Here is an 18316-nt window from a genome sequence, read left to right as displayed (position 1 = left end):
CCATACGCTCAGAGCAGATGCTGCATGACATGACCCCGATATAAGGAGGTGCGAGAGCCCCGAAGTGCAGGACTTTCAGATTTGACTTGAGACCTCCGGACGTTCTAGACGTTCGTTATGACATTTGTTGCTTGTTTGTAATAAACTCTATTATACCAGCAAGAACAGTGTCCGCGGAGCATCCTTTCTCATCACTTCAACAGCACTGTCGCAGGAAAGATACGACATCAGCCAACACTAACACAACAGAGACATTGATATTAAAGAAACAAACAAATCTGACTGACAAGAGCTGTCTGGTGGACTGCATGTCCACCTCAAGGTGTGTTTGTCAGTCTTTACATCTGGAGCATTTGGTGTAGAAGTCAGTATGCAGTAGGGCTGTAAAAATTGGCAAAAATTATGTTTGAATATTCATTCGAAAAAAAACCCTATAGGTTCAAACTGTAGTCTCAGCTGGGAGTTCTGCTGTTCTTGTGGCGGAGCGTCGTAAAACACACTTCATTCAAAGTTGACAGAAACAAAATGAAAGTCATCGGAACTGTCTTGGTTAGTCTTTCCAACAATCAGATCTGGAGCTCACAGCTGATAGGTACGGGGTTTGTTTACATGACGTAGCGTAACGCTTCCTGTTAGGACACGGTGTCACTCTCTGTGCGGCCGAGTTCTCTGCCATCATTGTTCGTTCAGTTTGACCTAACGTTACACTTTATTTTCAGTTAATTAAAGGGACTTTGTAGGACTCCCGATGTGCAGTGCATTCAGTGTGCGTGAGGCAGGCAGCTGTGGTAGTGCTGCTTTTTTTTCAGTGGCCTCCTTTTCAATGCAGCACAGTGCATGTGTCAAGCTGTCCTTGTTACACCCCTAGTTACCATGAAATCACAGTTTTTCTCAATGTATGTGTCTGTACTTCATTCTGTCCTGCAGACGTCCAGCAGCTGTTGGTGGTTACAGAAGAGGTCCCCCCTGAGAAATGGGGCTCCAGTCTGGACCGGGAGGACCCAGAGCCCCCACACATTAAAGAGGAACAGGAGGACCTCTGGATCAGTCAGGAGAGAGAGCAGCTTCAAGGGCTGGAGGAGGCTGATATCACCAAGTTCCCATTCACTCCTGTCCCTGTGAAGAGTGAAGATGATGAACAGAAACCTCAGTCCTCACAGCTTCATCAAAGACAAACTGAACAGATGGAAACAGAAGCTGATGGAGAGGACTGTGGAAGACCAGAACCAGCCAGGAACTCAGATCCAGATAGACATCCAGAACCTGATACTGAGGACGAGACCGGAGGCTCTTGTGAACCTGAGATGAATGTCCATGATGACGATTTGAATAGTTGGTCAGCTTTAAACACTTTGAAAAATAGCAGATGTAATAGTGTCAAGAAACCATTTCGCTGCTCTGAGTGTGGGAAACGATTTAGCCAAAACTCAAATCTGAAGACACACATGAGAATTCACACAGGAGAGAAACCTTTCAGCTGCTCAGTATGTGGTAAAAGATTTATACAGAAGGCTCAACTGACACAACACATGGAAGTTCACAAAGGAGAAAAAAGATTCAGCTGCAGTGTTTGTAACAGTAGTTTCACTTGGCATTATCAGGTCAAAAAACATAAATGTGTTGGTCATCAGTCCTCTCAGCTTCATCAAAGACAAACTGAACAGATGGAAACAGAAGCTGATGGAGAGGACTGTGGAGGACCAGAACCAGCCAGGAACACAGATCCAGATAGACATTTACAACTACCAAGTATCGACAAGGCCTCACAAAGTTACAAACATGAAACTGATGATGGTGATGATTGGAAGGAGACCAGAGAAACTCAGTCAGGTTTAAACTCTCTGAATAATGGTGAAGTTCCTGTCAGTGATGAGAGATGTAGTGCTGGTGAGAAACTATTTAGCTGCTCTGAGTGTGATAAAAGATTTGGCATCAAGGGAAATCTAAAGAGACACATGAGAGTTCACACAGGAGAAAAAAGATTCTGCTGCAGTGTTTGTGACAAAAGATTCACTCAGCATCATCGGCTCAAAAAACATAAATGTTTTGGTCATCAGTCCTCTCAGCTTCATCAAAGACAAACTGAACAGACGGAAACAGAAGCTGATGGAGAGGACTGTGGAGGACCAGGACCAGCCAGGAACTCAGATCCAGATAGACATCCAGAACCAGATACTGTTGACAAGACTGGAGACTCTTCTGAACCTGAGACTGATGACAGTGATGATTGGGAGGAGACCAGAGAACCTCAGTCAGGTTTAAATTCTCTGAATAATGATGTAGTTCCTGTCAGTGATTCCAGATGTAGTGCTGGTGAGAAACCATTTAGCAGCTCTAAATGTGATAAAAGATTTGGCATAAAGGGGAATCTGAAGAGACACATGAGATTGCATACAGGAGAGAAACCTTTCAGCTGCTCAGTTTGTAAGGACTCTTTTACACAGAGTGGAAGTTTACAGATACACATGAAAATCCACAAAGGAGAGAGAAGATTTCACTGCAAAGTTTGTGACCAAACATTCCCTTTTCTTCATCGAATGGGAAACCATCAGTGTGTTGGTCATCAGTCCTCACAGCATCATCAAACTGAGGAGAACAGAGAGGCAGAGCCTCCAGCCAGCAGCTCAACTGAACAGATGGAAACAGAAGCTGATGGAGAGGACTGTGGAGGACCAGAACCAGATAGACATTTACAACCAGAGACTGATGACGAGACTGAAGACTCTTCTGAACCTGAGACTGATGACAGTGATGATTGAAAGGAGACCAGAGAACCTCAGTCAGGTTTAAACTCTCTGAATAATGATGAAGTCGTTATACATATTTATATTGTTGCGTTGTTGAATAATCGATTCTGATTGGTTAATCACAGCGTTCTACGGTCTGTTATTTCTTTATAGCAGACCGTTGATATAGATATATCTATATCTATATCTATATCTATATCTATCTATATATATATAGATAGATATATATAGTATATACACACAGATGACTGACAGTCACTCAGAGGGTTGTTGTGAGACAAATCTTCAGGGGGTTGATGGAGTTTAGCTAACAATACCAGGTACTAAGTGGGTGAAATATGACACGGAGTTCAACAAAGTCTCGGAAAAAGAGAGTGGACTTAAAGACTGGATTCACCCTCAAGTGGGGGGCAATGTTCAACTTTTTTAAGTTTAGTTAACAAGAAAAAATGTAAAGTTACAAGTTAAAAATGGATGCAAAATGGAATAAAATGTTCAGCTTCTCCAAGTGTCCAATCCTGGCTTCGTTACACTGGCTACCTGTTGCTTTTAGATTTAATTTAAAAATATTAATGATTACTTACCCTGAGAGACCTCACCCCAAGTTATCACATCTGTTATTGCCCCATGTCCTTTCCCGCACTCTGAAGTCCTCGGATGTGTCACTCCTTGCAGTTCCAAAGGTCCAGATTCATTCATAAAGGTGGCCGAGCCTTTTCCGTCAGGACTCCCAGACTGTGAATGACCTGCCTGAGGAGATCAGGGCTGCAAACTCTGTCTTTAAAATCACTTTTATACCTCACTTTTCTTTTGAATTGTTATTTTATTTATGTTTCATGACATTTTAGTTGTTTTACCCTTTTGGGTTTTATGTGTTCAGTTATTGGCTTTTAGTACATTTCGTTATCCTTGTTTTAAATGTGTTCTGTTTTTATTGTAAAGCACTTTGTATCTAAAGGTTTTGAAATATGTTATATAAATAAAAAAATATTATTATTATTATTATTATTATTATTATTATTGTTATTATTATTATTATTATTATTATTATTATTATTATTATTATAAGTAACAAGAAAAAAGTTACAAGTGATCAAGTGGCCTCCTGTCTCTCATATTGTGGTCGGTAGGTAAGGTTTCTATAGACCTGAGGCCTGTTTCACAAAACCAAGATAACGGATTAAGCCAGGGTTTTCCAGTTATCCTGGTTCAGTTTAGCCTTGACTCGGTTTCACGAACGCAGTGGCACATTAGTTACCATGGAGATTTATTCTGTGCAGCTAGCCTGCTCCAGACAAGGCTAACAGCCAGGCTTGATTTATCCTGGTATCTTATCTGTTCAGTCAGCAGTCACTCCGATCAGAAACCAGTGTGTTTTTTACAGTCAGTCCATGACCGTATGCATGTATTTTGCCTTATTTTTATTGCCTTATTTAATAAAAATAAGTACTAACTGAATACATACCATCATTCAGTTAAGTACTTTTATTTTAACATTGTGGTTTCTATAGACCTGGTGGCTGTTTTTCCCCCCTCTTTTTTAAGTGACATTATGACTTAAACTGTTAAAATGTGCATGATAGTCTTCCTCCCCTTTCCCCCTTTTCCTCTCCATGATGCTATTCAGATTTTACATCTGTCATAGCTCCTAATTAACCCCTCTCACAACCTCCATTCAACCTCTGCCGCATGTCCAATACAAGTACCTGACAGCTGTGATGTCAACTTCCGTGTAACATTGCATGGACAATGAATCATGGTGAAGGTTTTTTTTTTTTTGGAGAGTTGCAAAGAGTGATATGTTCTATTTTTACTGTTCCTAAAGGATAAACGTATGGAGTACATTGACTGTTTAAGTGAAAGAAAACTGCTGGTCATTGCATCCTTCCCATTATGCTTATGCCTCTGCTGCAGAGAAATGCTCTACTGCTTGTTTATGGGTTTGTTCTTTTTAATAATATGTGCATTTGTGATATACAGTATGCCTCTTTTGAATGATTACTGTGCATATTGCGTAGTTTTGGGATTTAGTAGGTGGATGTAATGGCTATATATATATATATATATATATATATATATATATATATATATATATATATATATAAATCCAATAGGAGGCGCTAATGCAACATTTTGGATGCAAACCGCCTCTAAAAACCACCGAAGAAGAAGCTTCGTCCCCCGGAAGTGTTGTTCGGTGTTTCAGAGCTTCAGCGGAGAGAAGCGTTAGATGTTAGTTAACTAGCTGAATCCAAGTAACGGCAGAAAACCGATGATTTAGTCGGTTAATCAGAGATGGACCGACACCGGAAACAGCTGGAGGTGGTTTTAAAACCGGAAGCGAAGCCGCGAGGAGAAGGTTTGTTTTGTTTCTACTGTTCTGCTAATGATGCTAAGCTAACGTCAGCTAAAGCGTTCATACAGCCTGTTAGCCGCAGCTAGCTCCTGAAGCTAATGTGTTCTATCAGAGGATTCATTCAGTCTTTACTGTTCATCATTTCATCTGTTTGTTACTGTATTACTGAAAGAAGCAAGAAAACCAGCTGTGAATGGTTTCACTGAACGAGTCCTCAGACACATGTTACAGCAATAATAACCTTATAATAACTAATGATAACCTTATAATAACTAATAATAATGTTATAATAACTTCATAATAATGTTAAAATAACCTTATAATAATGTTAAAATAACCTTATAATAACTAATAAAGTTATAATAACTTCATAATAATGTTATTATAACTTCATAACCTTATAACTTCATAATAATGTTATAATAACTTCATAATAACGATATAATAATAACTGAAAGCTGAAGTCTAACGTGACCCTGTCAGATGAGGCCTTTCCCAGTTTGTACTGCTCGATTCCTCTCCTTGACTCCTCTCCTTGACTCCTCTCCTCGCGTCTTAGTCCCTCGGGAGATGTGAGCGGAGGAGGCGAGGAAGAGACACGAGGAAATGTGTTTTTAGAGAAATAAGACGTCCTTTCCTATGAAGCGCCACGTGAAGTGACGTCTGTTTCTGATGATGGGGGGGGGGTGAAAGTTTATATGTTTTTATGTGAGACGTGTATGACCATAGGATTTTTCCCTTGCGGGATAATAAAGTTGACCTTTGACCTTAATAGTATCATTAATAAAAGTGGGGGCAATAACAGATTGTGAAAAGAAAAATCTTTCTTTTATTACAATATAATACACAATATGATACAATATATACTTTATACTGCTGCATAGTTTAATTTATAATAATACATCATTTATGAGTTGATTATATTTTGTTTTAATAATCTGAATTTGTAAAGTAACTAAAATTATCAGATAAATGTAGTGCAGTAAAAAATACAATACTAGAATAGAAGTATAAAGTAACATCAAATGGAAATACTCAAGTAAAGTACAAGTACCTAAATATTGTGCAATGTAAATGTACTTATTTACTTTCCAGCACAGTAAGCCTCTCAGACAAACATTCCTACTAATGTTTAGTCACTACTAATGGATGAAAACTCCACAGAGCTGCTGTAGCATAATGAAGTGATATCAAGCTCAGTTAACAGAAGTTTCCTTTAACAGCTGTCTGTGTTTCAGTTTTACCTTCTGATGTACGAAAAGTGATTGTTGGGGAAGAAGAGCAGCAGGACTGGAGCTCCAGTCTGGTCCAGGAGGACCCAGAGCCCCCACACATTAAAGAGGAACAGGAGGAACTCTTGACCAGTCAGGAGGGAGAGCAGCTTCAAGGGCTGGAGGAGGCTGATATCACCAAGTTCCCATTCACTCCTGTCCCTGTGAAGAGTGAAGATGATGAACAGAAACCTCAGTCCTCACAGCTTCATCAAAGACAAACTGAACAGATGGAAACAGAAGCTGATGGAGGGAACAGTGGAGGACCAGAACCAGCCAGGAACTCAGATCCAGGTAGACTTCCGGAACCAATGTACATAATCATAAATTATGTAGTCCCTGTCACTGATTCAAGATGTAGTTCAGGTGAGAAACCTTTTAGCTGCTCTGAGTGTGGTAAAAGATTTGCCATCAAGAAAAATCTGAAGCAACACATGATAACTCATACAGGAGAGAAACCTTTTAGCTGCTCACTTTGTACGAAATCTTTTAAACGGAGTGGAGATTTACAGAAACACATGAGAGTCCACACAGGAGAGAAACCTTTCAGCTGCTCAGTCTGTATGAAATCTTTTGCACGGAGTGAATATTTAAAGAAACACCTGAGAATCCACACAGGACAGAAACCTTTCAATTGCTGGATTTGTGATAAACGATTTTTGTGCAAGACACACCTGGAGAGACACATTGAAACTCATACAGGAGAGAAACCTTTCATTTGCTCATTGTGTGGTAAAAGATTAACAGTAAGAGCAACTATAAAATACCACATGGCAGCCCACAGAGGGGAGAAACGATATAGTTGCAGTGTTTGTGACAAAAGATTTGCCTGGCGTCGACAGATCAAAACACACAAATGTGTTGGTCGTCAGTCCTCACAGCTTCATCAGAGTCAAACTGAGGAGAACAGAGAGGCAGAGCCTCCAGCCAGCAGCTCAACTGTACAGATGGAAACAGAAGCTGATGGAGAGGACTATGGAGGACCAGAACCAGCCAGAAACTCAGAACCAGATGGACATCCAGATCCAGATACTGTTGACAAGACTGGAGACTCTTCTGAAGCTGAAACTGATGACAGTGATGATTGGAAGGAGACCAGAGAACCTCAGTCAGGTTTAAACTCTCTGAATAATGATGAAGTTCCTGACAGTGATTCCAGATGTAGTGCTGGAGAGAAAACATTCAGCTGCTCTGAGTGTGATAAAAGATTTGGCCTCAAGAGAAATCTGAAGAGACACATGAGAACTCATACAGGAGAAAAACCTTTCAGCTGCTCAATTTGTATGAAAACTTTTGCACGACGTGGAGATTTACAGGTACACATGAGAATCCACACAGGAGAGAAACCTTTCAGCTGTTCACTTTGTGATAAATCTTTTACACAGAGTGTACATTTACAGTCACATATGAAAATCCACACAGTTGCTTAGTGTGTGGTGAAAGATTTTCAAGAAAGGTACATTTGCCACAACACATGCCGGTCTACAAGGGAGAAAAGATTCATTATCAGTGTTTGTAACAAGTTCCTATAAATGATTCAAGATGTAGTACTGGTGAGAAACCATTTAGCTGCTCTGAGTGTGATAAAACTTTCATTGAAAGTGGAAATCTGAAGAGACACATGATAATCCACACAGGAGAGAAACCATTCAGCTGCAGTGTTTGTGACAGAAGATTAAGTAAGTAATCAGCTCAGAAACCATCAGTGTGTTGATCGTCAGTCCTCACAGCTTCATTAAAGACAAACTGAGGAGAACAAAAGCATCATGTAATCAATCATTTTGATAAGTGCTATATGAATAAACATATAGTTTTTCTTCAACACCTCACTGATTTTAGAGTTTCAATCCTATGTGTTATTATTAAAGTACCTTATTGGTGCAGGTTAGTTTCACTGTGGACTTGTGTTTTAACTTCATGGCTGATATTTATGCAACATTATGTGATTGGAAAATAATAATCATTAAATTATTATTATTATTGGAATCGAGTGGAAATGTTTTCATGATTCTGTCTTTCTGCTTTACGACACCATATTTTTAAATGATTCTCCCTCTGAATAGTAACTAGATGACTCCTGAAGCAGCAGAGACGTCATCAGTCACCTGGTTTTCTTCATTTGACTCAAACTCTGACACGACGTATTTAAACAGGGAGTGAAAGCATCTTCAGAGCCTCAGTATCATATCACTAGTGTTAATAACAGTTATTATTTCATTAAGTTTATCCATCTTTACATGGTCTGTTAGACTTTGATCAATGATTGTAGAAAGATTGATAATAATTGGTTTGTATGAACATTTAACAGTCATTGTGATGGTTGTTGTATTTTTATTTCTGTTCTTATTTTATTTTATAAACTTCTATAGATTTATTTATTTATTATCTGTACTTATATATCTGTTTCTGTGTAGATTAGCTAATAAGTGCTTGTGAGTCCTGCAGAGAGCAGGAGGTAAAGAGAAAGGAGAGAGCAGTAAAGAGCCGAATCACAAAATGAAATGCATTGAGTTGATAGAAAAGGTCCCGCCCTAAAGGAGGACGGGGACCTGTCATTATTCCAGTTAGCCAGTTATTGTTTATAAATCCTTTAATTTAATAAACATTTGGACTTTTGGACTTTTTGGAACGAATCGCACAGTAAAGTTTTATTTCAGCCTCTTAGCGGCTTTTTGATTAATAATAGTCGCTACAACGATTATGACGGGGTCCCTGGTTTAATCTATACATCATCGTTTATTAGTTGATTATATGTTGTATTAAAGGGACTGTTGGTAACTTCTTACACGTATAAATCTACCGGGGCGGGATCCCATGCGCGCTCGTGTTTGGCCAGAGCATCTGCTCCTCTGCCTGCTGGCCTTCACTCACACAACACGCTTGTTCTCGCTCCACCTCACGTTTAAGCACGCTCACTACACACTGCAGAAGAGTTAGTAGCTCTGAGAATATCTAGTGAATGTACAGTGGACGTTTGTGCAGAAATAACTGCTGCAGCTCCTCTAGACCAACAGAAGTTTTCTGTGTCTTGCGCGAGCCCGACGCTGACTTTCGTTGACTTAACGGCCACAGGTGAAGCTGTTATCAAGCATTTCTGAAAGTTACAAACAGTCCCTTTAAAGGACAGTGGGTACAGTCGACTTTTAAACCGCTCTTTTATTGTGAAGGCCAGAGGAGTCTAGCGGAAGTAGAGTTTGTGTTTCCGGGTCTTGGCAGTTCTAACCCAGTTAGCATGTGTGTCTGTGTTAGCATGTGAGCTAACTGTTAACTACGGCTCTTGAACATCTGATTGGACATTTGGAGATCAACAATATCCGGATATGAAAAGGACATGGATCAACGAAAGCTGCTGGATGTGGTTTTAAAGGCCGACATGGAGCTGCGGAGAGAAGCAGGTTGGTTTTCTTTCTCCTGCTGGAAACATCTTTACTGACAATGTTGATGCTAAGCTAACGTTAGCTAAACCACACACACACACAGCTAGCAGCTAGCAGCTAGCAGCTAACTAGTTTTACTGCGTGTTGACTGGATTATTGTGTTTATGAGGCTTTTTGGAGGCGATTCATATTATTGGTGAAATTTAATAAATACAGTTACTCAACTACTGAACTCAAGTACGACGGAGTATTAAAGAGTCACATAGAGGGAGAAAAATAATCTGACATTTCGAGAATAAAGTCAGAAGTTAAAGAGAAAAAAGTCATAATATTATAAAGTAGTAGTTTTACGTGTTATTTTAGAGGGTAAATAGTGTGAAAATGAGGAACGTGGAGCATCTTGTGAAGTTATACTTTAGTTTAGCTTTCACAAATAACCAAATACTTCATCTTTTGGCACATCAGCACCACATCATCATCAGTATCAGGACCTTGAAAAGATTGAACAAGAAACTGCGTTTATTGTGAAGAAAGAACCACACAGACCTGATGAGGAAACTGACTCTGTAGAGGAGGAAGAAATTACTTTATTCTCATAATATGACGACTTTTTTATGACTTTATTCTCGTAATATGACGACTTTCTTCTTGAAATCTCAGATTTTTTTTCCCTCAATGTGGCCCTAATACTATGTCGTACTTAAGTACACAATCAAGGTACTTGTACTTCACTTGAGTATAGCTGGACACATAACATTGGTCTCTATGTGCAGCCAGTGTTTCGGTTTATAAGGCGACCATGGCGAACTTTGCGGAATGCGTCTGTGGTTGTCATAGTTACTACTGCTGTTGAAAGCAGGGGGAGGATACCTAGTCGTCCTTGTGAGTGTCTCAAACATACCGGATTCATCTTTGGTGTCTTGTTTGAGGAAACGTGTCCGCTCGCGTTCGGAACGTTGAAAACAGGAAGAGAGCAACGTTGGTGTTCCTGTAAATTAATACATTTTCTAAATACACATATTTGTCTTGTTTGAGGAAACACATGTCATGTACAGTACGAGAACTATTGTTTTATACATATTTTGACGTTGTAATTAAAAGCTAAACAAAGAGGCATTCATGAGGACAGCGAGGTATTCTCTTGCTGCTTTCAACAGCTGTCGTAACTACGACAACCACAGACGCATTTGGCTGAAAGTCGCCAATTAACACGGTCGCCTGATAAACCGAAACACCGGCTGTGAGACGAGTGGTCAGGGACCGTCTACAAAGTGCAACGATGAAAAGATGCTACAAAAATATTCAATAACTTCACTGTTATACGGCGTAGTGATACCAAAGTCACTTCACACATCAATGGTCACTTCCTGGTCCCCGAGGACCTCCACGCCTCTATTCAATTAAATTCTATGTTTATATACTATATACATTATGTACTGGATTTAGGGGTGGGCGATACATTTAATATAGTCGATGTATCGCGGCTTGTCCCACGCACGGTGTATGAAATGACTATATCGCAAATATCGACTACAAATTGTCATGCAATGTTTTTAAGCCACCCCGACGGCATGAGACTCGCTTTGGCATTTCCTTCTCTCCCTCCGGCAGTCCGGCTCCCTCTCAGACACACACATACAGTACGACACAGACTCCGCCCCCATCCAGACCTCTCTCCTGGGCGAGTGTGTGTGACGTATTCAGCCGGCGTGTTTTTGTATTTGGAGGGACGCAGCGGAGAGAGAAGAACTGAAGCGGCAAAGCAAGTACGGTAGCGAGAACACGACCAATGCAACCAGAACCAGCCCAGAGGCAAATGACTCTGGCTTCCTCGCTTTCCAAAGCAATCCCATATGACAAAAAAAGTGCAAAATGCAAAGAAATCATGGCCGCTGTAAACAACTACATCACAACGCCGGTTAGCGTAGTTTAAAAGCCCGGAATCAAAAGACTCATTAAGACACTTGATCCAAAATATGTACTGCCTGGTCGCAATTTTTTTGCGGAGAAAGCTCTACCGGAGTTAAGCCGTGGGCACACTACCAATGTCAGGAGCGCGTGGCGGCTGTGTCGCGTGGTGGCTGCGTGATGCACGAGTCTGGTGTTCACTGTCAGCTGTGTTTCTGCTGCTGCTGTCAGCCCTTTCTTTCTGCATAGAGTTTGCCTTTTAATTGCCATTTACCTTCCCTGTCACCTTCCCTGATCACCTTCCCTGTCTGTTGCTGCTGAGACACGCAGCTGACACGCGTCTCATGCGGGCAGTGTGTCCACTCTAACCTGTTAACATGGACACCGAAATAAAAAACAACACGCCACGCAGCCGCCACGCGCGTCTCATGCAGGCAGTGTGTCCACCACTTTATACATTTCAGTGAGAGAAAAGTTGGCCAACCAGCTAACAGAGGTGATCCACTTCTCCACAACTACTTATCTGAACGTCCAGCTAACAGAACCAAAGCTGTCAGTCTGAATAAGTGGACAAGACTGCTTTGGCCACAGGCTACACCTCGCGATTGGTGAGTCTTTCTACACTAGTGGGAAAATAATACTTTTTATTATCAGCAATGCTATAACAGCTTACTGGTAAACATAACAATAAGTTACTTTACACTTATTACACGCCATTAAAAACTGTGTGTGTGTGTGTTATGTATTTATCAAAATATATAAAGCATGTATTGCCAGATAACTATTTGGTTAAAGTGAATACTGTTGGATACTGTTTTGTTAAATTTAACCTGTGATTTCCACTAATGAATATGAACAAGAATGTTTTAATGCAGACACATGCTGGAGGGACTATAAGAATCATCACATCGGTGTGATTGTATGCATCAAAGGGTTAAATCGAGCATTTATGAAGTTCTTAGAGGATATTTGAAAATATCGCGATAAGTGTCATGATATTGCCTAAAAATATTGCAAAGTTATTTTTAGGCCATACTGCCCAGCTCTAACTGGAATTTAAATTCCTGTTTGTTTTTTCTGTTTAATTTCATTAAAAAATGCAAAATGTGTAATTCTTGTTAATTTCGAAGAATTTTATTACAAAGTTACTGGTGTACAATTTATTATTTAATAATAATAATAAAGTCAAGACTGTTGTTGCCTTACACACAAAAGAATGATCCCAGTCACTTCCACACAGTGAGGCATACAGCTGATTAAACAGTGGTATCGGATCGGTACTCTGTAACGGATCGGTACTTGGTATCGGCCAATACCCAAAGCCCAGGAATTGCTATCGGTATCGGGACTGAAAACGTTGGATGGGTGCATCCCTATTAATAGTAATGGTAATAATAATGATAATAATAATTATAATAATTTAACTAACTTAAGCTGTCAGATAAAAATAGGGGAGTTAAAAGTACAATATCTCCCTCTGAGATGTAGGGGAGTAGAAGTATAAAGTAGCATAAATCATCAAAATTATACTTAAGTACTAGTTAATGTACATGTAAATGTATAAAGAAGTAATATCAAGCTCAGTTAACAGACGTTTGTGGGTTTACTTTAACAGCTGTCTGTCTGTGTTTCAGTTTTACCTTCAGATGTACGAAAAGTGATTGTTGGTGAAGAAGAGCAACAGGAGTGGAGCTCCAGTCTGGACCAGGAGGACCCAGAGCCCCCAAACATTAAAGAGGAACAGGAGGAACTTTGGACCAGTCAGGAGGGAGAGCAGCTTCAAGGGCTGGAGGAGGCTGATATCACCAAGTTCCCATTCACTCCTGTTCCTGTGAAGAGTGAAGATGATGAAGAGAAACCTCAGTCCTCACAGTTTAATCAAAGACAAACTGAACAGATGGAAACAGAAGCTGATGGAGAGGACTGTGGAGGACTAGAACCAGCCAGGAACTCAGATCCAGATAGACATCTAGAACCAGAAACTGTTGACAAGACTGGAGACTCTTCTGAAGCTGAGACTGATGACAGTGATGACTGGAAGGAGACCAGAGAACCTCAGTCAGGTTTAAACTCTCTGAATAATGATGTAGTTCCTGTCAGTGATTCCAGATGTAGTGCTGGTGAGAAACCATTTAGCTGCTCTGAGTGTGGGAAAAGATATTCGCGTAGGTCACATCTGAAGACGCACATGATAACTCATACAGGAGAGAAGCCATTCAACTGCTCAGTTTGTGGTAAACAATTTATACAAAAGATACATCTGACACGCCACATGACATGTCACACTGGAGAGAAACCATTTAACTGCTCAGTTTGTGGTAAAAGATTTATACAGAAAGTACATCTGACACGTCACATGGCACGTCACACAGGGGAGAAACCTTTTAGTTGTTCAGTTTGTGGTAAGCATTTTAAAGCAAGAGCAAATATAACACGTCACATGGCAGTTCACACAGGAGAGAAACGATACAGCTGTAGTGTTTGTGACAAAAGATTTGCCTGGGGTTATCAGATCAAAACACATAAATGTGTTGGTCGTCAGTCCTCACAGCTTCATCAAACTCGAACTGAACAGATGGAAACAGAAGCTGATGGAGAGGACTTTGGACGACCAGAACGAACCAGGAACTCAGATTCAGATAGACATCCAGAACCAGAAACTGTTGACAAGACTGGAGACTCTTCTGAACCTGAGACTGATGACAGTGATGATTGGAAGGATACCAGAAAATCTCAGTCAGGTTTAAACTCTCTGAATAATGATGAAGTTCATGTCAGTGATTCTAGATGTAGTGCTAGTGAGAAACCATTTAGCTGCTCTGATTGTGGGAACAGATTTGGCACCAAGGCAACTCTGAAGGAACATATGAGAATTCATACAGGAGAGAAACCTTTCAGCTGCTTAGTTTGTGGTAAAAGATTTTCACGAAAGGGACATTTGACACAACACATGCCAGTCCACACAGGAGAGAAAAGATTCAGCTGCAGTGTTTGTAACAAAAGATTTGCCTGGCGTCCACTGGTCAACAGACATAAATGTGTTGGTCGTCAGTCCTCACAGCTTCATCAAACTGAAACTGAACAGATGAAAACAGAAGCTGATGGAAAGGACTGTGGAGGACCAGAACCAGCCAGGAACTTAGACCCAGATACTGTTGACAAGACTGGAAACTTTTCTGAACCTGACTTCGTCCCTGTCAGTGATTTGAAATGTAGTGCTGGTGAGAAACCATTTAGCTGCTCTGAGTGTGGGAAAAGATTTGGTACCAAGACATGTCTGGATAGACACGTGAGGATTCATACAGGAGAGAAACCTTTCAGCTGCTCAGTTTGTAAGAAATATTTTACACAGAGTGGAGATTTAAAGAAACACATGACGATTCACTCAGAAGAAAAACCTTTCCACTGCTCAGTGTGTGGTAAAACATTCCCTGGCAAATACAACTTAGTTCAACACATGAGAACACACACAGGAGAGAAACCTTTCAGCTGCTCAGTTTGTAGGAAATTTTTTGCACAGAGTGGAAGTTTACAGAAACACATGGCAGTCCACACAGGAGAGAAACCATTCAGTTGCAGTGTTTGTAAGAAAACATTTGCATGGCGTTATCAAGTCAAAAGACATAAATGTGTTGGTCATCAGTCCTCACAGCTTCATCAAACTCAAACTGAGGAGAACAGAGAAGCAGAGCCTCCAGCCAGCAGCTCAGATCCAGATAGACATTTACAACCACCAGATACTAATAAAAAGACGGACCCGTCTTCTGAACCTGATGACAGTGTTGACATTGAGTTTTGGAAAGACACCAGGCAGCATCAGCCAGGGTTCACTTATCGGAGGAATAAAAAAGTCTCTGTAAATGATGGATATAATACTGGTGAGAAACCATTCAGCTCCTCTGATGACAAGGCTGAAATTGAACCCAAGACTAATGACTGTGCTGATGGTAATTTTAGCAAACAGATCAGGCAACCTCAATCAGGTCTAAACCATCTGAACACTGAGGAAGTCTCTGTCAGTGATACAGGATGTAACACTGACAAGAAACCATTCAGCTCCTCTGAGGACGGTCACACTCTACTGACACACAAGAAATCTCCCAGAGGAGAGAAACCATTTGGTTGTTCAGTTTGTGGCATAACATTTGCTAAGCGTGAAAGCTTACGTTCTCATATGACATGTCACACAGGGAAGGAACCTTTCCACTGTTCAGTGTGTAACACAGGTTTCAGTGACAGCGAGGCTTTAGTTCAACACATGAGGATCCACACGAGACAAACACAGTTTAGTTGCACAATTTGTGGTGAAGAATTTGCATGGAGAAGATATCTGACAAAACACATGGAAGTCCACACAAACAAAAAAATCTACAGCTGCAGAGATTGTGGCCAAAGATTCACGTGGCTTTTTTTGCTCAGAAACCATAAATGTCTCTGTCATCAGTCCTCACAGCTTGATCAAACTGAAGAGAACAGAGAGGCAGAGCCTCCAGCCAGCAGCTCAACTGAACAGGAGGAACTCTTGACCAGTCAGGAGGGAGAGCAGCTTCAAGGGCTGGAGGAGGCTGATATCATCAAGTTCCCATTCTCTCCTGTCCCTGTGAAGAGTGAAGATGATGAAGAGAAACCTCAGTCCTCACAGCTTCATCAAAGACAAACTGAACAGATAAAACCAGAACCAGCCAGGAACTCAGATCCAGATGGACACACAGAACCAGATACTAAGACTGGAAACTCTTCTGAACCTGAGACTGATGACAGTGATGATTGGAAGGAGACCAGACAACCTCAGTCAGGTTTAAACTCTCTGAATAATGATGAAGTTCCTGTCAGTGATGAGAGACATAATACTGAAAAGAACTTATGTATCTGCTCTGAGTGTGGGAAAAGATTTGGCAACAAGGCAGATATGAAGAAACACTTGATAATTCATACAGAAGAGAAACCTTTCAGCTGCTCAGTTTGTGGGAAAAGATTTGGCAACAACGCAGATATGAAGAGACACTTGAGAATTCATACAGAAGAGAAACCTTTCAGCTGCTCAGTTTGTGGTAAAAGATTTCCGCGCAGAGCACATCTGAAGAAACACATGATGACTCATACTGGAGAGAAACCATTCAGCTGCTCAGTTTGTAAGAAATCTTTTACACATAGTGGAGATTTACAGAAACACATGATCATTCCCACAGGAGAGAAACCCTTCAATTGCTCAGTGTGCGATAAGAGATTTTTGCGTCGGGCACATCTAAAGACACACATGCTAACTCACACAGAAGAGAAACCGTTCAGCTGTTCAGTCTGTGAGAAATCTTTTACAAAAAGTGATAGTTTACAGTATCACATGAGAATCCACACGGGAGAGAAACCATTCAGCTGCTCAGTGTGTTGTAAAAGATTTATACACAAGGCTCATCTGAAACGTCACATGACCCAACACACAGGAGAGAAACGACTGAGCTGCAGCGTTTGTGACAAAACATTTGCCTGGTGTATTCAGGTCAAAACACATGAGTGTATTGGTGGTCAGTCCTCACAGCTTCATCAGAGTCAGACTGAGGAGAGCAGAGAGGCAGAGCAGCTCTACTGAACAGATGGAAACATCTTATATGAGCAACAGTATGGATTTGGCAGACACTACTCGCCACATATGACTATTTTACAACTTATTGATAAGATTACATCAGCCCTAGATAAGAATGAATACCCGGTTACAATTAATAATTAAATTTTACTGGCCTAATAAGGGTTGAGTACTCCAATGGTTATGTGAGTAGCGGGGCAGTTAAGCATAACAATTGGGGAATTTGCAATAAAAGCACATTTGTCACAGATGTAGGTTTATACGTTATGAAAAGATATGGATATTGAGGCACTGCAAATTTGCCATTTTGCAAAATAGGCGCTTAATATTCCTAAATGTTGCAGAAAATGGATTTTATGACTCTTGGTGATTTCCAAGATGTGTTCAAGCTGATTAGATTAGATGTCAGAAGATCCCAGACATGTTTTTTTTCCCCTCTTTAATTTTTAAGGATGCTTTTTAAAAGCTTTAACCTGAGAAAAACACGAAAACCAAATAAAAGGAGCATAAATGTCACTTCGGGGTCCAACTTCGCCCCCTTACCTTCATGATAGAATAGCAACCAATGCATCTTTAGAACGGCAAGATCTTCAGCTTTCCATCGGTGCATTTATCTTTTTATTAGCTGTACAATTGGCAGATATATCGCTGGATAAAGTTCAGGATTGCTGGTAAGCTCTAGTTATAGTTCACATGAGAACTTTTTAATTTGGGTACTTCAGGTTCATACGACAATGTTTTACTTTTGCAACGGCCTTCAAATTTGAGCAACGGAACTGATATTTGTCCGTTTTCTAACTTGTGACCAAGCAGACCTGGTTGAACCTATAAGGAAACTAAGATCTCAACTCACAGGGCCAAAGAGACGCAGAAGCTAATCCACCAACTCCAACAGGATTAGATTCTTATATTTCATTTTTTGTTTCGATATGCAATAGCACTTTTTACATATTTTTTAATTTACTTTTGGGGGGTTTTAAAAACAGTGTATATAGTTGTATAACATAGAAAACGGTGGCCGGTTTATTGCATGATACAAGAACTGAGGAAGTGGGTTACTGGGGGGCAAAATGGCT

The 18316-nt window shown here is 40.5% G+C and overlaps 3 protein-coding genes across 7 annotated transcripts in view; all 3 read left to right on the top strand.

Moving 5' to 3' along the window:
• LOC119503785 (gastrula zinc finger protein XlCGF57.1-like) overlaps positions 1-17628 on the top strand; it is a 48529-nt gene extending 30901 nt beyond the window's left edge. The window contains exon 2 of the mRNA XM_037795776.1: positions 15303-17628. Within this exon, the coding sequence (XP_037651704.1) occupies positions 15834-17246 (1413 nt within the window). The 5' untranslated portion in view covers positions 15303-15833 and the 3' untranslated portion in view covers positions 17247-17628. The remainder of the gene's footprint in view (positions 1-15302) is intronic.
• The window catches only part of LOC119503730 (oocyte zinc finger protein XlCOF6-like), a 353206-nt gene that overhangs the window by 54576 nt on the left and 280314 nt on the right, over positions 1-18316 (top strand). Inside the window, exon 8 of one of the 2 annotated variants that reach the window (XM_037795667.1) lies at positions 2091-3686. The exons of the other annotated variant lie outside the window; for it this stretch is intronic. Coding sequence (XP_037651595.1) covers positions 2091-2759 — 669 coding nt within the window. The 3' untranslated portion in view covers positions 2760-3686. Of the gene's footprint in view, positions 1-2090; positions 3687-18316 lie in introns of those variants that run through there. 2 annotated transcript variants of the gene reach the window in all.
• The window catches only part of LOC119503768 (oocyte zinc finger protein XlCOF6-like), a 337366-nt gene that overhangs the window by 54605 nt on the left and 264445 nt on the right, over positions 1-18316 (top strand). Inside the window, exons 1-2 of one of the 4 annotated variants that reach the window (XM_037795752.1) lie at positions 4906-5106; positions 13294-13620. The exons of 1 other annotated variant lie outside the window; for it this stretch is intronic. In XM_037795752.1, coding sequence (XP_037651680.1) covers positions 5043-5106; positions 13294-13620 — 391 coding nt within the window. In that variant the 5' untranslated portion in view covers positions 4906-5042. Of the gene's footprint in view, positions 1-4905; positions 5107-6341; positions 8199-13293; positions 13780-18316 lie in introns of those variants that run through there. 2 more of the 4 variants (XM_037795750.1, XM_037795753.1) reach the window with 2 other exon arrangements.

The sequence above is a fragment of the Sebastes umbrosus genome, chromosome 15, assembly GCF_015220745.1.
Source record: "Sebastes umbrosus isolate fSebUmb1 chromosome 15, fSebUmb1.pri, whole genome shotgun sequence".
Classification (NCBI taxonomy): Eukaryota; Metazoa; Chordata; class Actinopteri; order Perciformes; family Sebastidae; genus Sebastes; species Sebastes umbrosus.
This window is presented reverse-complemented; position numbering and strand designations above follow the sequence as displayed.